This window comes from Nothobranchius furzeri, chromosome 10 (assembly GCF_043380555.1).
Source record: "Nothobranchius furzeri strain GRZ-AD chromosome 10, NfurGRZ-RIMD1, whole genome shotgun sequence".
Classification (NCBI taxonomy): domain Eukaryota; kingdom Metazoa; phylum Chordata; class Actinopteri; order Cyprinodontiformes; family Nothobranchiidae; genus Nothobranchius; species Nothobranchius furzeri.
Genome location: NC_091750.1, coordinates 54,159,972 through 54,187,830, shown reverse-complemented (window position 1 = coordinate 54,187,830; position 27,859 = coordinate 54,159,972). Strand labels below are relative to the sequence as shown.

The following is a 27,859-nucleotide window of genomic DNA, read 5'->3' as shown; positions in this document are numbered from 1 at the left end:
TGTAATGACTATGTTGCAGAATGAAAAAGTGTTGCTTTTATCAATTTAGGTGAGGGTTTTGACTGCCCCCTGCTGGATGGTGAGCGCAGAAGGATGTGTAATCATTGAACTGGTCAAAGACAACACCTTTGCTGAAGCACTGATTGGGTCATTTTATTTACTGAACTGGGAATACCAAGAGGCAGCAGGCGCAACACTGGAACTAATTCAAAGTATGTGTTTGAACATGATTAGGGATGAGTTATTTATCCTCAATGTAGTCATCATTTCCCCTCACAACCCAACATGCTGAGTTATCCCCCTCCCCGAGTGTGACTTACAAGGCACTCATTCCTACTAGAAACCACTGAAAATAGACCAAACAAATGAACTAGACCTTTAGTAGTGTGCTTTCCGTTTTTTAGACACAATTATTTATTGAGTTAATCAAATGAAAGAAGTGGTTTAACAATGTTGTTTAATAGAGACATTCTCTTCTACCAGCTCTAACAGTTCACACATTTCTAGTCATACACAACCTCTGACCAACAAGCACACATGTTAATCAGTAGATCTTTATTGCTGGCAACTTTATTCCGTACTGATTTACCCAAACAGGTCATAAACGTAGCAGGAAGGGGCACTAAGGGATCAGTCTCCCAATCTGACTGGACTTAGAGGATCACTTGTCTGGAGTTAGCTTCCAAACAGTTCTGGTTAAAGTTTAGGATCTGGGGCCACATCTTGGAATTTGACCTTGAAAAACACCTTAAAGCTTCAATCAATGCCACTCCAGTAAATGTCCCTTCAAGCAGGTTTGAGCTACTTATTAGCTTGAAAGGATTATTTGAGTGTGTTTTTTACAGACTGTGAAGAAATTTCCAGGTGAGACAATTGTCTCTGTCCCATCCACCAGCATGTTTGAACCCGTGTGTGACGCTGTGGGCGGTTACGGCCGAGGGCGGCCACAGCTGTGAGCATCAACAGTTAAAACCCGACCTCTCTGGAATCAGCACTTCAGATTTCCTGCAGACTTCCTCAACTTGTCATCCTGTGTTTTGTTGTAGCTGCAGCTGAAATGGCTCTGGAAGGTAAAACTGCGGTGGTGACGGGAGCAGCCATGGGCATAGGGAAAGCCATGACGGAGATTCTTCTGCAGAATGGAGCCAAGGTACAGTTGTTCTTCATCCCAGATGTTTGGGTTCAATCACAGGCTCCTGTTACAGCAGAGGCCACAGAAAGGGGCACAGGAAAATAACACATTTTGGGGACTTTTTGACAGAAACTGACTTTTTGCCGTACACACAAACAATTCTGTCTGTGTCTCCCAAAAAAATTGTCTTATGCATACGGTATGTTTACATGCACTGGCTCATTTTGAAATACGCTGCCCTTTAATTAAGCTGTAAAATTTGCAAAAACTATTCTGCCACCACTGTCAACACTACAAGTTGTCTGAAAGCAGACTTTAATGAGCTGTTTGTAAAATGCAGAATCCGTAACAAAAACATGAAGGTTTGGATCTTTTTTTTTAAGTCTCTTAAGCAACAGTTCTGAAATGTTTCAGTTTCCTCCCCATCAAGATCAGCATTTCCAGTTTTTCTGCTTTACTTATCTTTAGAGAGATTTTAGAACGTTGTCTGGAATTTTTTTGTCTTGTTTTTATCTATAAAAATAAACAAAAACTAAAGATATAAAGATGTTTCCCTCCTCCAGCAAGTTTGGGTAAATCCAACAAGTCAATAACAGATTTCTGCAGAACTTCAAATCAATGATTAAATCAGGTGTTTTGGGCAGATAAACATCTAAGCAATACAGGATAGTGGCTCTCAGGATTGTACACCACTGCAGAAGACCAAGAGTCTCTTTGACAGAGCCGTGTCCAGGACTTTTAAAATGGGGTGGCCCAAGTGGGGCACTTGTTTATTCATGGGTGGCACCAATGGTTATGCTTATTTATTTATTTACACAAATCGTTTATTTATTTATTTACTTACTTTCTAATTAATTTTTGAGTTTCACATTGCACAATCACCATTTTCTTTTCCTCTTCATCTTCTACTTTTGTGGTGGTTAGCAAGTCACTTCTTGTTGCATCACTGCCACCAACTGGAGTTGATTGGGACTCTAAATACTATGTATGTGAATATGAAAAAATATTAAATAATAGTAATACTACATACCTGGGCTAGAAAACAAGGTGAAAGGTGCATGCAACCACACACTATTTTGGAGTTAACAACCCAAGCCTTTTGTCGACAATGTAAAGTCAATTTAAACTGGAACTTAGTGGGGTGGCACCTGGGGTGGCCAATCAGATTCTAAGGGTGGCATGTGCTACCCCAGGCCACTCCCTGGACACGCCCCTGCTCTTTGATCCAGTTTTATAGCTTTAATGGATTTGTTTTTCACATTAAAGGCATATCTTCTGTTTCATCTGGCACTTTTGATGTTTATGTTCAGTTTTCTACATTTTTAAGAAATCATAAAAACTGATTACACGTTCTGAAGTGTGTTTCTGGAAGGAATCTTAACTTTTGCAAATGGAGAATAGTAATTGCAGTCATGGGAGAATTAAATTAAATTAAATTCAAGTTTATTTATATAGTGCCAAATCACGACAAGAGTTGTCTCAAAGCACTTCACATGGTAAACATTCTAATACAGATTAGTTCATTAAGCCAATCAGTAAAACGTTTCCTATCTAAGGAACCCAGCAAATTGTATCAAGTCACTGATTGATGTCAGTGTCTTTACAGCAATCCTCATACTAAGGAAGCATTTAGCGACAGTGGAGAGGAAAACTCCCTTTTAACAGGATGAAACCTCCAAAGGATCCTGGCTCATTATAAGAAGTCATCCGCCATGACTCACTGGGGATCGAGAAGACAGAGCACGCATGCACGCACGCACACACACACGCACACGTACACACACACACCAAGTACTGTATCTATGGCTACATTGTGATGTCTTATTAAATATTGTATTTAGTGAGAGATAAACGTTATTGAATTTATCCTAGTGAATCTATAATTAAACGGGTAAACTAGTAGTAGCACATTCAATGTCAGAAAAGTAAAATGTTATTATCAGGAAAGGGAGAATGATTGTAAATGGTTAGCAACCGTGTTCAAGCCGATGGCCCCCTCCATGAGGCCACCACAGCTCAGCAGAACATTGCAGCTTCTTCTGGGGAGAAAAACACTTAGAGAAAAAATAAAATTAACAGCTGAAAAAGCAAGGAATAATACAGTTAAAGAGCAGATTGTAGAAGAAAGTGAGTGGAAAGTGATCAGTGTGCCCACCAGCAGTCTAAGCCTATAGCAGCATAACTACAGAGATAACTCTGGATAACCTTTTAGATGTAGGCAGGGCAAGGGAGAGCCGTCTTTATCGACTGTACACTCCACCTCCCTCGACTCCCCCACTTGTCCAGATCTAGGCTAACATCAGATTAGATCAGAGAAGTACTTGATTCATTTACTAAAGTAAATAAAAGTACAGATAAAAGAGTGTAATACTTACTTAAGTAAAAGCGATAGTATCCACTAATTTTTGACTGAAGTAAAAGTATTAAAGTATGCTTTTTCAAAAGTACGTAAAAGTAAAAAAGTGTAGTGTGTGTAGAAACCAGAGGGGAGTAGCAAAACGGGGACAAGGGTGTGTTGCCAGGTCTCCATCGGACCGGGGGTGGGGGTGGGATGGGGGTTGAACAAAATGCAAATTAAAGTAGAACTTTTGAAACTTTTCAGAAAATGTAGTGGAGTGAAATTAAAAAGTAGGCCTTCAGAACATTACTTACAGTACAGATACAGAAATTATGTACTTCAGTACAGTCGGTACACTCCATCACTGACTAATTGTAGGATTTGGTCTCTTATGATACTGATCCATGTCTCACTTGTACAGGTCGCCCTCTTAGACATAAATGAGACCGCAGGGGAGACTTTAATGGAGTCACTGAAAAAAACGTATGGAGCAAAAACTCTGTTCATGAAATGTGATGTGGAGTCAGAGGAGCAGATCAAAGGTACCTACACACACACACACACACACACACACACACACACACACACACACACACACGAAAAGTTTGGCTGAAACTGACAGCGATGAAATCACAGAGCTCTGGGTGTTATTTTCCTGAAGTAAACATGCCTGGAAACTCGTGAAACACTTTAGTTCCACCCTGTCCGAACAGAAGATTTCTGTTCTCTTTACAGATGCTACAAAGGTCAAAAACAAACAAATGACTGCAAACAAAATGTACGAATCAAGTTGTATTTATTCCTGAGTAGAAAGGTATACTCCGCACCCTGTTCAGGTAATTAAATTAATAAGACAATGAATTCTCAAGAAAAGAAAAGTGCATTACAACATCAGTATTTGTTTATGCATCCAAGCTGGTTGCAGCTGCCAGCTGGTCTCTATTATTTTCTGTTTGCCTTTTTTTCCCCTCATGCACCATAAAGCCCTGCAGAGAATTTACATGCATTTGTTGTAAAACAAGATCGAGTGTGCACATTTACCCGAGAAGCAGGTTAGAGAAGTAACACACTCTCTGCTCTGTTCTTTTTTTCTTTCATGCTCTTTAGAAACTAAGAAAAAAAGCTCAGGCAGATATTAAATTTAATCAGAAAACCAACAGACCTTTTAGTGGCTGCTTATGTAAAAGAGGGCAACTGATGCCATCTGGTGGATGGATGAAATGAAGCTTGGTTGAGTTATAACCCTGCGCTGTTATTTTGTTTTACGAAGCTGCCTTTCAGAAAACCAAAGAAACTTTGGGAGGAATCGACATCTTGTGCAACAATGCCGGCATCTTGAATGAGGCTTCGTGGGAGAAAACCGTCTCCATAAACCTTGTAATAAATACTCTGAAAGATCCACAAACTTCACTTAAACCAGATGTTATTTGACAACCAGAAAGTTAATTTTTAAAAGCAAATGTATGTTTTGTTTGACATGACCTCTGTGTTCCAGACGAGTGTCATCAGAGTGGCTTACATCGCTGTGGAGCACATGAGCAAGCTGAAGGGAGGTCAAGGAGGGGTCATCGTCAACACGGCATCCATGGCAGGTATGGCAGTGACATGAATGCATAGACACGCACTTGGGCTCTGAAAAGCGTAACAGTGTTGTCACCATATTGGGTGGGTTCCTCACTCTCCAAACCAGAGTCAATGCAGATTGAGCAACTATGCCCGTTTTTTTGCAGCCTACGGTTGCAACAACTGGTGCACCACTGAAAACAGATCATGTGGGACCTTTCTCATGATTTCAGTCTTGAGATGCACGAAGCATCGGCATCAATATCGGTATTGGCCGATGTTAGTCATTTAGTCATTTTCTAACCTATCGGTATAAATAAAACTGGGCCGATGTTAACTGGTATTTTTTCCAACTTGTTGCCGTTTATGGATGTGTTTCCGATGGTTTGTGGGGTAATAATGCAAAATGCTTTAGTCATGTGACATCAATGGTAATCATCTCAGAAGTGTAAATGTGTGTGATGTGTGATATTGCGATACTAAAAGTCAGACTGGCAATTTTTTACAACAAACTTTATTAGAATACTCAGGTGAGACGTGTCGTAAACACATCCAGTGTTATCACAAGATCTTATTCCGCCAGAATGAAGGTGGTCAATGTAAACAATGAATTTCACTGACTGACTTTGGTTTCTGTTTTTCAGGTATCAGCCCATTTGTGACCTGTCCCACTTATACAGCTACCAAGTTCGGAGTGATCGGATTCACTCGAGCCATGGGGGTAAAGAAACTCACAAAGATCAAATCTTTACAGAAAACTTGAGAAAATTACGACTTCATTAAATGTGTCACATGATTAATCTTGTTTTTACCATGAAGTGTGGTGAAATGTAAGTCAGGAAGCCAACAAGAAGAGGTTGTCTCTGATGTCTTTTCCAGTAGCGTGTTTAAACGTCACTTGTGTTTAGACAGACTCTAGACGTTCTTTGTGAGAAATTGTGTGTTTGAACTCAGAAAGAATAAGGCTGCAAAAGAAACAAGAGTCTGTACTTCATGTTAACTGGTTGCCCTAAATTGGCTCCTGAGTGAAGGCCAATCAGAGATGTTCTCAGGTTTTTTATGTCAGGTCTTGAGTCTGTAGATGCCAAGAGTCCAAGTCCATTCTGGAATTTTTTTGGTTGGTGCATTTCAAGTCTCAAGTTCACAAGAGTCCAAGTCAAGTCTTGAGTTTTTAGAGCGTTAAAACACTCCAAGTCTCTGGGGTGGAAGTCTAAGTCAAGTCTCAAGTGTCTGAGGTACAGTTCCAAGTCAGTCTAGGGTCTTTTGATGGTAAGTCAAAATTCAAGTCTCTGAGGTGCAAGTCCTAGTCAAGTCTAAAGTGATGGACAAGTCCAAGTCAATGAGGCTCGGGTCAAGTCAGGTGTCCCTGATGGATCCAGTTGAACTTGTGAGTCTTTGTTTTTAATGACTTAAACACGACTCAAGTCCCAAACGTGGTATGATAGCTTAGTGTTTGAAGGTTGAACCAATTTTCCTTGTTTAAAGTTACCCGACTCTTCAAATATGCAATATTAGATCAGAGATTAGATCAAAAGCATTCAAATATACTACAGATTCTTTCAGTAGTAAGGTCATTTCTGATTTTTCTTTATTTTTCAATCAATCAAATCAATCAACACTTTATTAATCCCGGAGGGAAATTAGTTTCAGTACACACAATTCAGAGATCAGACATACATGGGCAAGACACATGACAGGAATTGGTGACTGTGGTCATTCGCAACCCGAGTCGCGCTACCTTAATAGAGAGAAAGGGTAACATGAGGAATTGATTCGGGAGGTGGGAAAAAAAGGCACTTCACAGCTACCCTCCCACCAGGAGGGCAGCTTTGCTCTGCAAAAAAACACCTCAACAGATATGCAACAGACTTCACACAGACTTCACACAACACAACATAACATGAGACTCCAGTAGGAAGGGGGGGGGGGGGGCTGGGATCCTGTTTCCCCCAGCCATCTATGGCGCTCAGCCACTGTAGTCACAGGTGGGAGGGAGATTTTGGGAGAAGCGCAGAGCACATTGTCTCCTGCAGGTTGATGACCTCGCCAGGCTGAAGTCCACCAATCCGAAGGCGGGGGGGGGGGGGGGGGGGGGGGTTCACAGCATCTGTCAGCATTCCTTCATGGGGGGTGGAGCCGCTCAAGGCTACTAGGGCGTCAGATTTGGATAACAAGACTTTGGGTCAGACTGAGATAATTTTCCACTCTGCCTTCAGTCTTTAAACTGATCATTCCAGTCCGTCAGTGAAGCCAATTTGGGTTTTTAAACTTGTCCATACCGTCCGGTGACCCTCTCCGAGATGACATCCATTTTGCGCACTAATACCGGTATCGCAGCTAGAACAGTGTCCAGCTTACGATTCACCTCAAGTAACGTCCCAGTCTGTGAAGTCTCCACACGGACAGTGCTTTCCATGGGTGTGGGTCGCCCTCCAATTGCTCCCATCTTCCCAAATTTCCAGAAAACCAGATATCCTCCCACTCCAATCAGGAGAAATCCAGTGATCATCAGGCTGAATATCAACAAGTCTTCGACATCCTCAATGGACAGCTGGGAGAGGCATATGATCTTCCATTCCCTCCAGGAATCCAGCATATACCCCACCGGGTGTGTCCCCTGTGCGCATGTGGGAGCCCCCTGCTCCATTCTCATTCAGTGTATTAGTCATCTTTGTGATGTTATATTTTAGACGGAGAAGGGTTCAAACAATATGTTTTTATGGTGCTGCTCTTTCAGCCAGAAACCATTAGGAAAATTTTTTTGTTATTCTTTGTGGCGAAACATAGAGATTTAAGCCAAAATGAAAATTTGTCTGAATCTCACTCGGATTTATTTTTGTACGTATAAATGACAGTGTCATCTGTGTATAATGAGACTTTACCATCATCACCCAACAGTTGATGATCATTGATGTAAAAGCTGAAAAACTGCAACCCTAGAACTGAACCTTGTGGGACTCCTATAGCACAGACTCTAAAATGTCACACAGGTTCAGAATGCCTTGACAGATTTTAATCCTAGTGATGCAGATTATAAATGAAATGCTCTTTCCTTAGAACAGATTGTTCTACAGAATTTAAAACTGAATGTTTTAAGCTTCTTTGAATGAAAACAGTTTATAAAGTGTATTTCTTCTCTTTCAGGGTGCTTCTGATCAACTGGGTTATGGCATACGGTTCAATGCCATTTGTCCAGGTTTTGTGCAGACTGACCTCTTGGCTGGTATCCCAGATAGACTGGGACAATTCAGTGAACTTGGTGAATCCACGGGAGTCATGATGGAAAAGATTGGTATTTTAACGTGAGTTTGCTTGTTTCTTAATTTTCTCAGTACCAGAAGATACTTTTATTCTAAATGCTGCTTCTATAGTAGGCATAACATTTTATTTCACATGTATTTCCTCATGTTATTGATTGAGTTCTTCTGTTGGTCTGTACTTATAAAATTATTGAGTTTTCTGTGCTTTTCTGATTTAGTACGTCTGATGTAGCCGAGAGCCTCCTGGAAATCGTGAAAGATGAAACCAAAAATGGAGAGGCCCTCCTGGTGTTACCAAATCAGAGGAAATATGTGGCATTCCCAACATTTCAGTCACCACTAATCTAGAACATCTCACAGGATCAACAGTTTATAATTAAACAAAATTATAATCAGTACATATCTGAAAATATTACATTTAGTCTTTTCTGCAATCGAAATTTTTGTATTTTTCATTTTGTTTAATCTTAAACTGAGAAACAAAAAAAGTTTTTGATGTTTGATTAAAAATGTTGACAATAGAATAAACATTTGTAAATGTTATGTGGAATGAACTGAAATGAGAAATGCTAAAATGTTTGTATCTATCACAAAATGGAAATTTTTTTATTACAGTAACATAGAATTATGTGACATTCTGGGAATTTATTGCCAGACAAAATATGAAATTAAAGCCATTTTAGTTGGAACGGCATTACATGATAATGAGAATAAAACATTTATTCTGCAGATAGAGGGGGAACTCATTTTAAGTTTACCTCTTTTTTTTTTACAGAATTGCACATGCTAACAGGGGTCCTAGTAATACCCGGGTGACAGAAAAGTCGTGAGGAATGACAGAAAAGCAGTACCTCAGTGATTAGGTGGTCTGGAACGAAAAGGCGGCTGGCTGGGCATTCTCTGGGAACAGGATTGTCACGATGTGCCTCCTCAATCTTCTTCTCCAGACTCAGACAAGAAACTGCCAACCTCACAGACTGAAGGAGAATGTAATCTTCATCACCACAGGCTTGGGTTGACCCTGTTTGCTCATGCATCCAGGATAAAGCATCAGGCTTACTGTTCTTGGACCCTGGTCGATAGGAGAGGGAGAAGGCAAAACGACTGAAGAAGAGGGCCCACCTTGCCTGTCTGGGATTTAGCCTCTTGGCCGTTTTAAATGTATTCAAGGTTCCTATGGTCCATCCAGACAATGAACAGGAGCTCTGCTCCCTCCAGCCAATGACACCACTCCTCCAGTGCCAGTTTAACCACCAGCAATTCTCGGTCACCCACGTCATAGTTTTGCTCAGATGAAGACAGACACCTGGAGAAATAAGCACAGGGGTGGACCTTATTATCAGAGGGATTACATTGACTTAACACAGCACCTACCCCTGTATTGGAGGCATCAACCTCCACAATGAACTGGAGAGCCGGATCAGGGGAGCAGAGAACTGGAGCAGATGTGAATAGTGTTTTGAGGTGGGTGAATGAGAGGTTGGCTTTACCAGACCACATGAACGATACCTTGGAAGATGTGAGAGCATGGAGGGGTACTGCAACAGAGCTGTAGTTCTTTATGAAGCGGTGGTAAAAGTTGGCAAAACCCAAAAACCTCTGCAACTGTTTTCAGTTCTTGAGTTTGGGCCAATCTTGGACTGTGGACACCTTGGCAGGGTCCATGGAAACCTGATTAGGGGCTATGATAAATCCGAGGAAGGAGACTGTGGTCTTGTGAAATTCACTCTTTTCTGCCTTGATGAAAAGGTTGTTCTGCAGGAGCCTGAGGATGACAAAACGTACATGCTTCCTGTGACAGGTTAGGTCCTTGGAGAAAACAAGAATATCGTCAAGGTACACAAATACATAATGCCCGACCATGTCTCTGAGCACATCATTGAGCAGAGCTTGAAAGACAGCGGGAGAATTGGTGAGGCCGAAAAGCATGACCAAATACTCGTAATGGCCTGTGGGTGTGTTGAAGGCAGTTTTCCACTCATCTCCCTCTCTGATCCTAACTAAGTGGTAAGCATCATTACTTAAGTCCAACTTAGTAAACACCTTGGCCCCTTGCAGCAACTCAAATGCAGTATTCATAAGGGGAAGAGGGTACCGATTCTTTATAGTGATGTCATTAAGCCCCCTGTAATCAATACAGGGGTGTAGAGAGCCATCATTCTTCCCCACAAAAAAAAAAAAAAAATCCTGCACCAGCAGGTGAGGAAGAAGGGCGAATAAGACCACCTTTAAGAGAGTCACTGATGTACCCCTGCATGGCTTTGTTCTCAGGCCCTGAGAGGGAGTACAGACATCCCCGTGGTGGGGAGGTGCCACCTGTGTCTATAACACAGTCGTGACGACTGTGAGGTGGAAGAGCCGTGGCTTTGTGTTTATTGAAAGCTTCCTTGAGATCATGGTATTCAGGGGGTACTTTGCTCAGATCGGGATAAGTCTCTTGGATTCCATCAGAAAAGGGGCGAGGGGCCTCAGCATGGGACAGATACATGGCAGGACAGTCTTTGCCCCACCCAAGAATTTCTCCCGTTGTCCAGTCCAGATGAGGATTGTGGCCACGGTGCGCCAAGAATCATTGGTAACTCAGGTGTTCTGATAACCAGAAACTTGATACTTTCATGATGGTTACCCCCAACCGTGACTTTAATGGGTTCTGTGGTGTGAGTAACCTTGTGGAGCAGGTGACGATCGATGGCTCGGACCTCCTGAACACGTCCAAGGGGTGCAAGGCTTATCTTGAGAGCAGAAACGAGGGTCATGTCAATTAAGTCTGCATCAGCCCCTGAATCCACAAAAACCGGCAGTTTGTGTTCCTGTCCTTGAAGTTGGAGGATAGCCTGTAGTGGTGGCAGAAAAGAGGGTTTAGTAGTGCACTGATGGCTCAGAAGAAGCCTCTTACCTCCTAATGAGCTTGGTCTTTTAATGGGCAAGCTTGGGCTTGGTGTCCCTCTTTGCCACAATAAAAACAGAGGTCATCCTTTGACCTCCTCACGTTCCTTCTCTGACAGCCTGCTCCAGCCAATCTGCATTGGCTCAGATCCCTCTGGGATTGGTGGGGAGATTGGGGCAGCAGGAAATGAAGATGTTAATGGTCTGTACCCACCGTCTCTGCGGGGTAGTGAAAATGTCTTTAACCATTCACTCCTCCTTTCATGGAGCCGTAACTCCTAGTTCTTCCAGGCTTTCGGGGACATCCCTAGAGGAGAGTTCATCCTTAATCTCCTCGCTCAGACCTTGATAAAAGACGTCACACAAAGCATCATCATTCCAGTTACTGTCAGCAGCACATGTATGAAAATCAATGATGTACTCTGCCACTCGTCTCCGGCCTTTGTTTTAATTTCAAAAGACCCCTTGCTGCCTCACACCCAGGAAGGACAGGACCAAAAACCCAAGCCGTCTGAATCCTGGCTATTTTTATAAAACACCACCTGTTCGTATGAGTAACAGATGTCAGAGTCCCTTTGCAATTCTGGAGTGCCCCATAATTTAGCTTTGCCGGAGGGGAGTGAAATGACCACGTAGGGTCGCGGGGGGCACGACATGGACAAAAATCATAAATCCTTCTTGGTTCTGAGTTTGATCTTGTACTGTAAAATGCAGCATTACTTTGTTTAGAATCAGTTTCAGTTGCACTTTCTGCTTGTTTGAGCAAATAAATTAAGCTTTAAGAAGATTTATTACTAGAATGTATTTATTATCATTGTCATTAAATTGAAGTTGGACAGATGACTTGATTATGACTTGAAAATTCTAAGTTAAGGACTTGGACTTGACTTGGACTTCCACAACATTGACTTTGGACTCAACTTGGACTTGGTTGTTTTTGACTTGACTCGAGACTTGACTGATTGACTGATTGATCGATTGATTGATTGAAACATTTATTTGGGGCAGCAGTAGCTCAGGTGGTAGAGCGGGTTGCCTCATGATCGGAGGGTCATGGGTTTGATTCCAGCTCCCGCCAGGGGTATCCTGCTGTTGTGTCCTTGGGCAAGACACTTCACTCAACTTGCCTGTGTTGGTGGTGGTCAGAGGGGCCGACGGCACCAAATGGCAGCTTCGCCTCTGTCAGACCGCCCCAGGGCAGCTGTGGCTACAAGTAGCTTACTATCACTAGCAGTGTGTGAATGTGAGTGTGTGAAAGCGTCTTGAAAAGCGCTATATAAGTTCAATGCATTATTATTATCATTATTTGAACATAAAACAAAATATTTTTTAAATCAATGAACAGAGACAGATGACTTGATTATGACTTGAAATTTCTGGAAATGACTGGAAAGACTTGTGACTTACTCGTGACTTGCAAAGCAGTGACTTGGTCACACCTCTGATTTTAGTTTTGTGCATCCTTTCTGGAAACCGGGAATCGGAAACAAGAGTTTCGAATCCAAAACACTTCCATCTGGGAGCTGATCAGCTGCGCATGCGCACTCGAACACCACTAGTGTGCGTTGAAATCATGGCGGATGCGATGCAAACCGATGATTTTCCATACTTACCTACAGGGCTGGCTGAGGGTAGGACTTCTGCCTTACTCATTTCATATAAATGTTAACATAGAATCACGTCAGTGCATCAAAGCAGCAGTCTTGGAGTTTGTGGCGTTAAAAGCCAGCGTTGTTGTTAGCTTCGCCTGAGCTAAATTTAGCCGGTTTGCTAAAATGTGCTAAGCTAACCTAGCGATAGCCGCTTTTGCTCCAAGGTCGAGGAGAGCAGTTCTTCATCCGATGTTTTTACTGACTCCTTCTGATTCCTGCTCTCTTGCTTTGTGACTTAATAGAGTCTGGAAGAAGCACAATTAGATTGTGGTCAGTTTATAGCTTGTGTTCTGTCGTTGGACGGCGGTGTTTTTCTGTTATTTTGGTGTGCGTAAAATCAGCTTCTCAGACGAGACAGACATGTCACGCTTGATCTTCTCTGAGGATGGATTGCAACTAAACTTTGCATGAAGTACATCAAACATTTGAATCTTAAACTATTCTTATTAACACCTCTAGCAGCGTTCGAGACTTACATTTTGTGCACATCTGCATCTCAACCTGTAGAAGCAGGGGCTCTTTATTTTATTAGAGATCATTCTGCAGGACAAAAGTCTCACGCTCTTACAAACCCTTAGCCAAGCCGTCTGAATCCTGGCTATTTTTATAAAACACCACCTGTTTTCTGTGTCACACCTTGGACTTGATGCATCAAGGTGAAGAAATATTCTCGCATTAAATGATCCAAGAGTTGTGACTCACAGATGGGCCTAAAAATGTGCTTCTGTGTTTTGGCAAGTGTTTGCATTGCAAATGTCTGCAAAAGCATCCAGGAGGCTTTTGGTCCTGCTGATGAAACTGGTTCTCCAGGGTGATTTTAATTAAAGTGGTTTTAAGACCATACATTTGTAAGATGCAGTGTTTTCTTAGATAGCTCTTAAACCATTTGTTATAAGGATATTTCCCCCCAGAAGATGCAATCTGTTGTTTTCTCCTTTTCTCTTTCTGCAGTAAATAAGATGATAAAAGAGCATGGTGACCTGTTTTCTGACTCCAAGTGCAATGTCTGCAATGCTGCCCTAATTTCTGAATCTCAGAAGTTGACTCATTATCAGGTCAGTTCGCTGAATTCCCTGATGCAGTCCTACTCTCAAGGGGCCGCGCTCACGTTCGAGGGTGCCGTAAAGACGTGCATCAGTCTAGTTTATGGGTCGTGAAGACATTTTTGACAAGACAAATTAAAATTTATCCAGATTATGAGATTATTTGTCCATTTTTGTGGATGTTTGTTCTTATCAAAGATTTTCTTTTCCCACTTTCAGAGCAAGAAACATGCCAACAAGGTGCGGCGTTACATTTCCCTTCAGAATGAGAAAGAGGACAGTGGCAGTCCAACTAAGAAGCAAAAGACATCTGACAATGTGAGTTAAATTGAAACATTCAATAGACGTTAAGGGTGGGCATTTTCATAGAAGAAGAAGAAATTATCTTTTATATCTCAAGATAAAAATCACGAGGCGCTTCACAAGAAGAAAAAAAATAAAATAAAAAATTATTGAAAGTATCATAAAATGGGATAGGTGATAATGTAGTAATATTTTTTTTTACTCAGGACTGTATATTGCTAAATTGAAGTACTGTGGTTTCACATCATGATTCATTCGGTGGCAGAAATACATGTTTCATCTGTTTCCGTTTTAGTAAATTAGTTATTTTATGGTTTATCAAAGAGAAAATTTACATTTCTTTTAGATTTGAAGCACCCATCCTGCCAGAATTTAGAGTAAATGAATGAGAGGAAAAAAATTAAAATAAGTATTTAAAGACCTTGCTCTCTTTTTTTTCTTTTGGAGGTAGGGCTGGGCAATAAATCAAAAATTTATCGTTATTGAAATTTCTGACTCGTTGTCACTCTTTGCACTCATGAAACATCTTGTCAAGTTACTTTTTTTCCCCAGAACTTTATTGAACAAAGGAAAGTTAGTTGTTATTGTGTAAAGAAGATGCTTTTTACTGGCGCACAATGTACTAATCTAGGTGCTGTGAAGGAAAACAGAAACCAGCAAAAACACAAAGGCAGAAACGATCCAAAGTTGGGGATCAAAAGTGTAACTACGGGCAGATTTGCTAATGCTATCAGGTAGCAGGCTCACGATCAAGTGGGTTCCAAAAAAACACAATGGTCTTGAAACTAAGAATATCTAAACTCTACAAGCGAAAGAAACGTCCCCATTATCCTGTTTATGAGCTGTCTGCAGCGCTACGGAGTCAGCTCAGTCTGCTCTGCTCAGCACCGCTGCAGGATTATGGCAAGCCACTGTAGCATGTAATTCACAAACATGACAATCTGTTAACATAATTTAAACTGGATTATTTGTAACCTTTACATTATAGGTATGTCACCATTACATTTTTAGCAGCAGAAATTAAATGTTATTAGCATTTTCAGTAGCTGAACATGTTAATGAAATAGATAAAATTTAACTGATCGTAGTTTAATTATGGTTATATTTAGGTGATGGCTTGTTTTTCATGCTATTGAACTGTTTTCTAATCATGTTTTGCAAAGGATAGAGAGAAAAAATGTTTCGCTAGCAATTTTAAAATGTCCCATGCTGTCGTTCTTTTTAAAACACAGAACCGGTTTCGTTACCTGTTTTGTTGCACACCTAAGGCTGGCAGACCGGCGTGGTGGTCCCCTTATTTAAAAAGTGGGACCGCAGGGTGTTTTCCAACTACAGGGGGATCGCACTCCTGAGCCTTCCTGGTAAGGTCTATTCAGAGGTTCTGGAGAGGAGGGTCCGTCGGATTGTTTAACCTCAGATTCAGGAGGAGCAAATGTGGTTTTCGTCCTGGCCGTGGAACACTGGACCAGCTCTATACCCTTAGGGGGATCCTGGAGGGTGCGTGGGAATTTGCCCAACCAGTCTACATGTGTTTTGTGGATTTAGAGAAGACGTTTGACCGCGTCCCTCGGGGGGCCCTTTGGGGGGTACTCCGGGAGTATGGGTTACCAGGCCCTCTGATACGGGCTGTTAGGTCCCTGTATGACCGGTGTCAGAGCTTGATCCGCATTTCCGATGTCTGTACAGGATCTGCTCGGGTGCAAGATCGGCTCGGGGTCCGTCGACTGCCGATGACGTCAAAGTAGTTGATTGGCTGAACATGAACCTTACGGAATTACGTAATCACGTTACGCTGGTCCAGGCAAATCTTTCTGTTGGAAAGATGGACAACTTTTACAAAGAAATCCATCATTACCTCTTTTAAAATACACTTTTAGCATAGAGCTGCATGTATATTAGGGCTGAACGATTAACTGCATGTGCAATTAAATTGCGATGTGACAAAAGGAGATTTTCTAATCGCAAAGGCTGCAATTTGACAGCGAGTGGTTAGCGCAATGCTAATATACGTGGAAAACCCATAGGAATGCTAATGCTAATATCACCGATTACATTCTTACAAATTATGAATTAGAAACATGCCAAATGATTACATTTGGAGTCTAATAGAAAGTAAAACTACCATCAATCAAATAAGTACAGACAGGTATTTTAGTAAAGCCAGAAAACTTTTAACTCCAGGGTTTTGGCTAGCAGCTATGAGCGTAACTGAACTACGCATGGACAAGATGTCAAAACTAAACACAAAATACTTCAATAAACGGGACACACTTCTTTCCTGCAAATACAATTTCACAGGTGTTGCTAATACCTATGATCCTTCAAGGGATGTGCTCAAAGAGGAGTTCAACATTATGAATAAAATATAGTGTTTTATTTTACAAATACCATTATAAACACAAACTTACGTCTTAAGAAACAGTATTTTAATAACGAAACTGCTAAATTCTTTCCAACAGCATAAAGATGTGTAGTGTATTTTGTCCGAGTGGGTTTGCCGTACTTTGACGTCATCGGCAGTCGAAGGACCCCGAGCCGATCTTGTACCGACACCGGCAGTAAGTCGGGCTCGTTCCCAGTGAGAGTTGGACTCCGCCAAGGCTGCCCTTTGTCACTGATTCTGTTCATAACCTTTATGGACAGGATTTCTAAGCGCAGCCAAGGTGTGGAGAGCATCCATTTTGGTGGCCTGAGGATCAGGTCTCTGCTTTTTGCAGGTGATGGGGTCCTGTTGGCTTCATCAGAACGTGATCTTCAGCTTTCGCTGGAGCAGTTCGCAGCCGAGTTTGAAGCAGCTGGGATGAGAATCAGCTCCTCAAAATCTGAGACCATGGTCTTGATTCAGAAAAGGGTAGAATGCCTTCTCCGGGTCAGGGATGAGGTCCTGCCCCAAGTGGAGGAGTTTAAGTATCTTGTGGTCTTGTTCACGAGTGAGGGAAAACTGGAGCGTGAGTTCGATAGGCGGATTGGTGCTGCATCTGCAGTGATGCGGGCGTTGTACCGGTCTGTCGTGGTGAAGAGAGAGCTGAGTTAGAAGCCGAAGCTCTCGATTTACCGGTCGATCTACGTTCCTACCCTCACCTATGGTCATGAGCTTTGGGTAGTGACCGAAAGAACGAGATCGCGGATACAAGCGGCCGAACTGAGTTTTCGCCGAAGAGTGGCTGGTATCTCCCTTAGAGATAGGGTGAGAAGCTCGGCCATTCAGGAGGGGTTCGGAGTAGACCTGCTGCTCCTCCACATTGAGAGGAGCCAGTCGAGGATGCCTCCTGGACGCCTCCCTGGTGAGGTTTTCCGAGCACGTCCAACCGGGAGGAGACCTAAAGGTAGACCCAGGACACGGTGGAGGGACTATGTCTCTCACCTGGCCAGGGAATGCCTTGGGATTCCCCCGGAGGAGCTGGCCCAAGTGGCTGGGGAGAGGGAAGTCTGGGCCTCTCGCCTTAAGCTACTGCCCCCGCGACCCGACTCCGGATAAGCGGATGAAAATGGATGGATGGAAATTGGCATCGGTAGATATTTGTTCTTAGTAAATCCGATTTAAAGTCAGGCACATCCTCGGACAGCTTGGTGCTGTTGCAGATTTCAATTTGAATGTATTTTTATGTTCACTAAAAACATCTGCATAGAAAATCCTCTAAATTAACTTTATTTAGGTGTCTGAGTGCACAAAGTTAAGATTTAACAGTTAGTTAAATTCAAAGTTTAAAAACTGATTCAGCTTCAGAAACTTCGGGCATCAACTGATGTTATTAGTGACATTTTAGTATGGAAATAAGGTGGACAACATCTGGATATCGGCCATAAAAATCGGCATAACATGTCGGCCATTGCTTGAACATATCTCCTACATATCAGTGTTGGCAATAGAAAAAACAATATCGGTCCATCTCTACTTTAAATTATATGGTTAATTTATTAAGAGCAGATCTTAAAAACGAAGCACAATTTACGATGTTGGTTTTATGGTTTTTTTATCCAGTAAGTGTCTTATGAAAAGCGTTTAAATGTGGATTTTATAAGGTCATGTGTGTTTGTTCCACTAGGATTGCAACAACGGGGACACGGACCGGTATAAGGCATGTCATTTATGTACAATGACTTTCACATCTTCAGTAATGGCCGAGTCTCACTATCAAGGAAAAACTCACGCCAAGAGGCTGAGAATGCAAATGGCTGAAACTCAAACTCCAGGTTTGTTTGTTAGCAATATTAACATCCTCTTTGTTTTCATTCTGGGTTTTTCTTGAACTCCACACACTTTTTGTATCAAAACTGTGTTTTTTATGAATTATTTCTAACAGAGGCATCTCAGGCAGCACAGCCGAAGGAGAAACCTGTTGACAAGTCGAGCGAGGTCACCAACACAGACAACAACAACAACCCGGACCGCTTCTGCTCTATCTGCAAGGCCTCCTTCAACAACCCGCTCATGGCCCAGCAGCACTATGTGGGCAAGAAGCATAAAAAACAAATGACTCGGCTTAAACTGATTGAGACATACGGACCCTCCACCGCACCAGGTCGGTGCTAATGGTCTCATCTTATCCGTTTAAATGTGGTTAATTATATGTTTACCTGATTAATAAAAAAACTTTTCACAAATTTACAGGTTAATGATCATAGTCTTTACCACAGCTTAACCTTCTATTGTCTATGCTTTTGTAGCTTCGACGCTAAACGGCTACCCGTGCACCATCTGTAACATCGTGCTGAACTCTGTGGAGCAGTACCAGTCTCACATCAGTGGGGCTCGGCACAAGAACCAGTGAGTAAACCCAGGATGGTTAAAGCAGCAATTCAGAGTTTCCCCCTTTTCGCTGCATGGTGACGCAGTGGTTAGCACTGTTGCCTCGCAGCACGAAGGTTGCAGGTTCGAAACTCGGCTGCGGCCTTTCTGCGTGGAGTTGCGTGTTCTCCCCATGCATGCGTGGGTTTCCTCCGGGTACTCCGGTTTTCCCCACAGATCACAACATGCCCTATAGGTTATAAATTGTAAGTCGCTTTGGATAAAAGCGTCTGCCAAATAAATAAACATAACATAAACATTTTCACTAATTACAGTGCATCCGGAAAGTATTCCACTTTTTTCTTTATGTTACACCCTCATTCCAAAAAGGATTAAAGTCATTTTGCCCATAAAATTCAACACACAACACCCATAATGATAATGTGGAAAAAAGTGTCTTTGAAGTTGTTGCAAATTTATTAAAGGCTGGATGCACTGTATATCTAATTTTGATTTGAAAATCCATAATTTATAGTCTTACCCTATACCACGATGTAATGCAGGCATTACGTCATTTTTATTTTTGCTAAGCTCGTCCCCCATCCTCTAGAGCCCCATGCAATTTGAACTGAGTGCCGCTAAGCATTAACCAACAGTGTTGGACATCAGCTAACGTACAGATGTCAATCACAGAGCAGACATGAGTGTTTGAGAAAGTACCTAGACCGATGCTGAGTGGGGAACATTTCCTACAAACAATTAAGTCTTTTAAAAAATTATATATATATATATATATATATATATATATATATATATATATATACACACACACACACACACCTGTCTCATTCAATGTGTTGTCTTTATTTTCATGACCATTTACATTGGGAGATTCTCACTGAAGGCATCAAAACTCATTGGAAATAGATGGGATTGAAATTCAAAGAGTAAAAGAAACTAAATGTCGTGGAGTTTTTATTGATGAAGACTTGACATGGAAATCACATATTAGTTACATAAAAGGTAAAATTGCCAAATCCTTAGGCTTATTACATAACTAATTCTGGTTTGTTGGCATTAGGGGTTGTATGAACTAGTCGACTAGTCGACTTCATGGCTCTGTAGTGACTTTTTATGCCTGTCATCGACTAGTCGCTGTCAGGTGATAATGACTGACAAGATGCAGTCCACGGAAAAGACAGCAGGTGATGAGCCCCTGCGCATCGGGAGGCGGAGGCGACGCGCTGTGCCAGAGCGTCGGCACTGACACTGGCGGTAAAACGGACATTTAACCAAACTGTGACCTTTTCCCTCTTGCAATTTTACCTTCCCCTCACTCCCATCCTAATCTTAACCAGTTTGCGCATGCAAAGCTCTGATCGTTGACGCGCTCCAGACATCTGCGTCCTGAGCACCGCCAAATCAGGTGTCTCCACCTCAAAAACAAATTAAACACGCGATCGTTCATGTCGGCTCATTTCCTTTAATGTTTTCTGTCAGTTATTTGTGCCTGATGCGTTTCGCTGCTGCGGAGCGAGGCGCATCACCTGTTTTGTCCTCCGGTGACGCACCCCCAAAATTCCACTATCTCCGCTCCGGCACGAACTCCGCAGCAAAAACGCTCCCATTGTAGTCGGCCGGCGAGCAGCGGCACTCCGCTGTTTTTGCGGTCGGTAGATCTTTTAGAACTGCAGTTCAAAGGTAACTCATAAGGAAGGTGAATATATATGAACCCAAGTAGCAGTTTTTCTTTAGGATTGAGAGGAGATGCAGGAAGATAATTAACAGGCAGGACAGAAAAATAGTCAAATAAAAACAAGTTAGTTTTTGTACCTGGTGGTTGCAACAAACAGACACCATTGAAGGTAATCAGAAGTGAGGAACAGAAAATGAAATAATTATTTTAATGTTTAGAGCAGCAGGAACTCCAAGAGGCTGCAGGCGCATCAGTGAGTTTGCGGCCGCTGCGCAGGGGGAGGGGGGAGAGGGCTGAAGCAGAAACTACCGTTGTTAAAAGAAATGTGTTTAACTTTGAAAATGTGGGCGCAATTTTAATTGTCAAAAACTCCAGCGAACCATTAGTTCATTTTGCTCAAATAGAAATAGAGGCCTGCCTCTAATTCTGGCCCTCCTTCCAATAAAGGCCTGGAGCTTGATTAGCTTGAGTCAAATACAGGCCCGGGCCTGTATTAGAGGATTTACGGTAGTTGTTTCAGCTCTACTCACCACGGTCTCCAGCAGGTGATGGCGGGGCAGAGGAGCTTATTCTTGGTCCAGAGCCAGTCCGCAGCAGCGCAGTATACATAATTTGGTATATAAGTCGCTCCGTAGTATAAGTCGCAGGACCAGCCAGACTATGAAAAAGGGGCGACTTATAGTCCGGAAAATACGGTATATATAATTTTTTTCCCCTAGATGGTGTCATCTGAGAAAAAAAAACAATTTAGCCACTTTAACAGGATTTTTATATTCATGCTGTTATTTACCAATGAATTTTCAATATGTTCAACTTTTTATTACAATTTAAAACACAAAATACTTTAAAACTTGTTTTTCAGAGCAAAGAAATCATTCGTGAAGACCTCAGAGAACCAGCAACCAGCAGAACAATCACAAGGTGATGAGAACCAGTTCATGCCTGTGGAGGACCAGTACACTGCTGCAGATGAGCAGTATGCAGCAGAAGAAGACCAGTATGCACCAGAGGATTCCCAGTATGGAGCTGAAGAAGGCCAGTTTGAAAGCAACGACCAGTACGCTCCAGAGTACACTGAGTTTTCAGAGCAGTTCCAGTACACTTGAGGCTGGACCAGATTGGACTACAGAGGCTTGAGTCAGGACTTGGCTCGGCTCTCTCCAACCAGCCCCCCTTTAACACATTAATGATTCATCAGCACTCATCTACCTTCAGCTCCTGTCTGACTCTCCTCAGTGTAGCCGTCATGTACACCTGGACCCTGGAGCATCTCCTCAGTTTGCAGCTGAACTTTTTGGCTTGTGTTTTATTTTTCTTTAAAGAAGCAAGCTTTGTAATCAGTGAAATACAGATGTTAGTAGAGGTCCAGTGGTGATGCAGCTGCACGCTCAAAGGAATGCCTGTTTGGCTTTGCTTCTGTTCTGAACCAACACAGCGATGGGTGTACACCAAGGCTGGGTTATGTGAAGTATTACAACAATTAGACAAATTAATATCTTCCTTCAGTAGAGAAAAGATCATCCATTCCCCTCCAAATCTAAAAACGGAAACACATTTCTGTAAGTTTGCTAAATGACAACTGGTTCAAACTAAATTTTGTCTAGTTTTTAAAAAATATTTTAGCAGACAGAAAAACTAAACATGCTTAGATCATGCTTGTAAAAAGTAAAAGCTGGACCTATTACACCTCAAAAGTTCTATTAAGATTATCAAAATCTATTTTGCTTTTGGCCCAGCTTCGCCTAGCCATTAGCTTATCAGTCTGGCTATTGGTAATCTCTATTTCCCCAAACAGATGCTGTTCATATTTATATTTGTAACTGTTTTACAAAAACTCACAATTTGAACTATTGCTTTAAAGACAATGCCCCTTTTGCTCTGTATCCCGGCGCAGGATTTTCCAACTTTTTAATGGACCTCAAACTCATCATATAACGAAAGCAGAGACAACCTTTCTATTTGAATGTCAGCAGTTGCTTTGATGTTTAGTCACAGCGTAGTTCCTCAAACATTTCTCCTGTAGCTCTGTTTCTCCATCTTTCCCAGCCACAGTACGCTGCTTTTCTTTGGCCACAACTTTCGCATGGAAACGATTAGAAAAGAGGACGTGCACCGATTTTATCCTGAGAACAAATGAGTCGATCTAAACCAGGAGGGTGCTTTAGCTGGTTTCCTGTCTCCCAGTCAAAGCGAGGCTATCTGCCAACACATCTGACCCACTTTGTTGAATTTAACCTTCATAGGTGAATTTCTCCTCTGTTTACATTTTTTCTTTTGGAGTGAAATATAGAAATGTTTCCTGGTTCTGCAAACAGTCAGACACTAGAAGCTCGGATATGTTTTTGGTTTGTATGCTCCGGTTTGCTTTTTTTGCTGTCATCTACAGATTTTTACTGTAAACCCTTCTAATGTTCATGCCATCCCTAAAATCCTCTCGGTAAGTTGAGTTTAAACTAGATTGTGTGATGCTTCCATCTCCAGATCTTTACAAAATGTTGTTTGGTCATTTGTTTTTATTAATGGTGTTTTTTTTTTTGTTTTTTTTTTGCAGAAGAAAAATAGGATTTGTGATGGGAAAGGAGCTGAACCTCCTGGCATGAGTTTTTTTTTTTTTTTTACCTCTGAATAGAAAAAAATTTATTTTCCCAATTTTTATTCTCTTCAATTTCCTGAGCTGCTGTCAGTCGTCAAGGTCACATTATTTGCCACACAGTGGAAAGAAACAGTGATGTCAAAGCATATAACAGTTTTTTAAGTTTTGAAAATGTGATTTCTGTCAAAATAACGTCTTTTTTAAGAGCGATTTTTACACAGGGTTGGAGCAGCGTGCTGTATAGCTCATCTAGGAATCAAATGACGTTTTTGTTCTCCCCATTGTGTGTTTGATGTTTTGTGATCAATTATTTACTTTCGATATAGGTTGTTTTAAAAAAATCCTGCAAAGATGTGCATAAACTGGAAACTTGGTTTAAAGCATCATTTTGTTCTTTTGTTAAAAATGGAGTCATGTTCAGAAAGTGAAATAAAAATTTCCGTGTGAACAATCTGCTCATGAATGAATGAAGGCAGTTTAAACAAACACTTTAGTTTTTCAGAGAAACTTTTTAAAACTAATTACAAAAACACAGATGTGTGAAGCAGTGTAGGTTAAAGTGACGTTGTGTTTTTTTTTCTCCTGGCGATAGGGGGCAGTACAAACCAAAATCATTACAATCAAGTGGTATTTTTGTGTTCAAGTAAGACCTTACCAATGGATGGCCATTAGGGTCAATATCTCTGGGAGCACAACCTCCAGCAAAATGACTAACACATCAAACTTCCTTTTATCACTGGCAACGAGTAAAGAAGTAAATGTGTAAAACAACATTTATGAATGGTGAAAGTTTTGTAACCACTTGTAACAAATCAGTAAATGCATTTTGTTCTCACGGGCTTCTGTAGAAGGAAACATGGCGTCGCCCGGAGACTTGGACCCTTTCCCATGGATTTTAGACCAGATTTTTATGGTTTTATGTTGCAAAGCTGCCAATAATTTTCAACAATTGAATGGATATTTTCAGAGATTAACTAAGACCTACACATTGTAGATTTAAATTGAGCGCTTGTTCATTTAGAAATGAAAAGGAAATTACTTAAAGCAGTGCGGAAGAGCTATCAGCCTTTGTCACAATTTGTAAAAAAAATTATTTAAAAACTAAATGTCTTAAAGGAGACATAACATGCTTTTAAGTTATTCCTTTTTACATCTAAATCATTCAGTTGGGGGTCTAAATACAGTGGAACTGCAGTTCTTTGGTCTGATTTCCTCATTATTGTTGCTCTACAGACCCTCATCTACCCCTGTTCTGAGGAGAGTCTTGAGAACGAGCCGTTTTTGGGTACTGTCTCTTTAAACTGGAGGAGGAGCTGTAAACTCCGCCCCCTCCTCCATAGTGCAGACCTGTACTCTCCTCCCCCAGTCGGACTTTGTAGTTCTATAGAGAAATCATTATTTAGCATAGCAGATTTAGCATAGCATATTAGCATTTTTAAAACATGTGGGGAGGGTAGTTCATCAAGCTGTTTCAAGGCTGCTAACTCTCTCATGCATTTGTCTGTAGTCACACACACACACCCGTCACTGCCGACGGAGGGACCAGCTAGCAGGCACGTGCGCGCGCGCGCGCACACACACACACACACACAAGGAATGCTGCTTGCTTATTTATTTCTTTAAAAAATGTTTTAAAAAATGATACAGCTCATTAAAACACCATTAAAAGAATACATTTTATTAAGATCTCTATCTATATATATACATACATATAATTATAAATAATTTTATAAGTAGTCTTATTTTATATTGGGTGTCTTAATGGCTGAAAATGGTTAAAAAGCAGTTACATTTTAATTTAAAGATTTGAGATTCGAGTCAAAAATAAAGAACATTCCTCCAAATGTTCTTTAATGTGATCATTATAATTCTAATGCTTACAACTTTGTTTTTATTGTCTGCAATGCGTAGCCTATATCTTTATTAAATGTGTTTAGCTGAAAAGTGGTAATTCTCTCTAATGTGTACAGAGAGGTGGACATCAGTGCTGCAGTGAAATTCCCAGGATCAGTCTGCTTTGCTAACAAATATAGTTAAATCTTACCTGCATTCTAAATAAATACCGTTAGGTGAAAACATCAATAGGCATTGAGTTATTGATACAATCCCTAACAGCCAGAATGGAAGAAGAGCATGCTGGGTCATCCTGGATCTGAGCCTGTTCTGTGTATTTACCTACAGGATGCAATAAATGTCTACAAGGCTGAGTTTGGACCATTACATCTAAAAGAAAACATACAATCAGTGATTTTTTTAAATTGTTTACATTAATATACAAATGTTCTAAGTATTAACCTCACAGCAAATAAGTAGAACAATATAATAAACAGGCTTTAGTAGTTAAACAGGCGTTGTGCACACAGGTGCTTTGTGTCTCGGTGCTGGTGTCTAGGTCTCAGAGTTCCTGTCCTCCTGCCGTCTTCTGTTGTCCTCAGGATACGGATTGATGTTTCCTGATGATGAGGGAGGGGCAGTATGTGGGCTTCAAACTGGTCCTGGATAACAGTGGGAGACCTCCGTTGTCTGAATACTGAGACCAGAGGGTTAGTGAGATGCAGATCTTCTCTACCTCATCTAGAAACGGAGTTGGTTCAGGGAAAACTTATCCAAAGACCAGTTCCATGATGTCATCGCCATATTCTGCAATGATAGACGATAACTTTAATGACATATTTTGTTTACAAGCAGCTTTAGGAAAGTTGTTTCTTTAGCTTTCATGTTTATAGTCACGTTTGTGTTTGTTCACAAGTTCACTTTGCTGCAGTGACTTCATATTCTTACAAATGTAATAAAATAGTGACACTAAAATTATACAAATGATTCCTTATGAAAGGAAGCTCATTAGAGAGCAGTGCAGACAGACTTACTACATGCTGCAGCTGTTTTTACAGGCCAGCTGCTGCTGAATTTGGGGAAAGTTATTCTGCACACATCCAGATCAGATGGTCGATTACAGAAAATAATGTAATTCAATAATTTCTAAACAGATTAAACAAGTAAAACATCAAATAAATCACTCTGCTGTCATCAGACGGAGTGATTCAGGGGGTGAGGTGTTCTTAATGATGAGGGTGGCTGAGGTGTGTCATCACTCACTTTGGTCTGGTCCAGACCGTCTCTTTACTGGTGGGTCTCCTTCCTCAGTAGGTGACGTGAAATGCCAACATCTGAACGTTCTGTGTTCCTTAGAGGAGAAGAAAAGTAACATTAGCAAGCTGGCTAAATTATTTTTTACTAGCATCTCGGAGAAGCAGATCTTCACTTACCTAAACATCAGACCAGTTTGTCCCAGCTGAGCTCATCAGGGCTTTAGTCTGACAGCCTGTCAGTGAAACACGGCTCCAGTCTTCTGGATGTTGACTCTAAAAAGCAAAGGAACATTTCTACTTTTATTTTAATTATTTTACAGCCGATTTTATCAGCTTTCCGACGCTCACGCTCATACAGACGGTGAGCTTTGCTGCGTCTGACTGATAGTTAGTTTTTATATCTGCAGTGAGACAAAAAACTAACCTCACTCCACTCAGAGATTGTTCTTTAAAACTATTAAATCCACTGTGTTGACGCACTTTAATGACTTTGTCACGCTGCATTTTAGCTGATATGGGACTTTACTGGATGCTAAGATTACATCACACTCATGTAGAATAACACACAGGCTCTCTGCTGCTACAATCAGTGGGAGGTTATCATCTGGTGTAAAAGAAGGCGTTGATCAGAAATCACGTTTTATTCCACGAAAATCAGCCAAATCCACATTGATCTGGGTGCTAACTTTACTAGCATACTGTGCTAGCGATAGCAAGCCGGATGCTAACGCTTTAGTGCTGCTAATGCCCGTAAATCTAAAGTAAAGTTTGTCGACATTTTAGAGTGATATGAAGCTTACCGCTCTGCTGCTGTGTCCCGGTGCTGCCACATTCAGATGCAAATGACTCCTTTTAGATAGATGAAGCCCTCAGTACTTACTAGCCTGGAGACAGGAACGAACGAACCACGCGCGCGCGCGCACACACACACACACACACACAAACACAAACACACTACTTTTTCTTCTGTGTTTTTTAGCAGTAGTGTCATCAGCTCCTGGGTTTAAATACTGCCACACCACCCTTCCTTAAAACGAGGAACAGTTTTGAGCTGTGTGTGGCTAAAATAACCAGACATTCTGCATTTTTCCAATAGGACTACAAAAAATCTTAGCGAGAAGAAAAAATGGCGGATTGGCTCTGTGTTTAGCCGAGGGCCATTACCATATTTGGTAGTTATCCTGACTAAATTAATTACTGACGTAATGGATAATGTAAAAACTGAACGGGTGGACAAATATGCCCAAAACTTAATTATTAAATATCTAAATAGCAACTCCAGTGAATAATATAAGCCTTTTTGCTCACTTAGACACTTAAAATGTGAAACACACTGTGTTAATGGATAAAAAAGTGGGTTTTTCATGTTATGTCTCCTTTAAAACATACAAATGGTCACAATCACTGGGTGAGAATCAGATTATTCTGGAGAAAAAATGAATGTTAAGCTTAATGAGTCAAATCTAAACAATTTCAGCTAAATCAAAACTGAAATCCTACATGGTTTCTAAACCAGCTCCCAACTTTAGTCCATGAGGCAGACATGGCTTAAAACATTTTTATTTGATAGGGCCT

At 41.3% G+C, this 27,859-nt stretch overlaps 2 protein-coding genes and 1 long non-coding RNA gene across 6 annotated transcripts; 2 read left to right on the top strand and 1 right to left on the bottom strand.

The window, feature by feature from the left end:
* Positions 1-11,966, top strand: LOC107386695 (15-hydroxyprostaglandin dehydrogenase [NAD(+)]). 2 transcript variants are annotated; one of them, XM_054730692.2, is made up of 9 exons: positions 1-774; positions 846-952; positions 1,047-1,150; positions 3,892-4,012; positions 4,741-4,847; positions 4,966-5,062; positions 5,678-5,754; positions 8,178-8,335; positions 8,512-11,966. In XM_054730692.2, the coding sequence occupies exons 3-9, from the start codon at positions 1,058-1,060 to the stop codon at positions 8,639-8,641; spliced, it is 783 nt and encodes a 260-aa protein (XP_054586667.2). In that variant the 5' UTR covers positions 1-774; positions 846-952; positions 1,047-1,057; the 3' UTR covers positions 8,642-11,966. The 2 variants fall into 2 exon arrangements, with proteins under 2 accessions (XP_054586667.2, XP_054586666.2); XM_054730691.2 differs by having other exon boundaries at positions 1-794; positions 896-952.
* Positions 9,618-23,646, top strand: znf346 (zinc finger protein 346). 3 transcript variants are annotated; one of them, XM_015961249.3, is made up of 7 exons: positions 9,618-9,757; positions 13,783-13,886; positions 14,094-14,192; positions 18,224-18,371; positions 18,482-18,700; positions 18,846-18,945; positions 21,465-23,646. In XM_015961249.3, the coding sequence occupies exons 2-7, from the start codon at positions 13,791-13,793 to the stop codon at positions 21,706-21,708; spliced, it is 906 nt and encodes a 301-aa protein (XP_015816735.3). In that variant the 5' UTR covers positions 9,618-9,757; positions 13,783-13,790; the 3' UTR covers positions 21,709-23,646. The 3 variants fall into 3 exon arrangements, with proteins under 3 accessions (XP_015816735.3, XP_015816734.3, XP_015816733.3); XM_015961248.3 differs by lacking the exon at positions 9,618-9,757 and adding an exon at positions 10,197-10,300; XM_015961247.3 differs by lacking the exon at positions 9,618-9,757 and adding an exon at positions 12,193-12,810.
* A 1,211-nt stretch (positions 23,647-24,857) lies between these two features.
* LOC139072102 (uncharacterized) lies at positions 24,858-27,658 on the bottom strand. Its single transcript, XR_011521705.1, has 4 exons — positions 27,085-27,658; positions 26,462-26,557; positions 26,292-26,379; positions 24,858-25,835 (listed from the first exon to the last, which is right to left on the bottom strand). It is a non-coding gene; the product is annotated as an uncharacterized lncRNA (long non-coding RNA).
* Between the last annotated feature and the right edge of the window lie 201 nt (positions 27,659-27,859).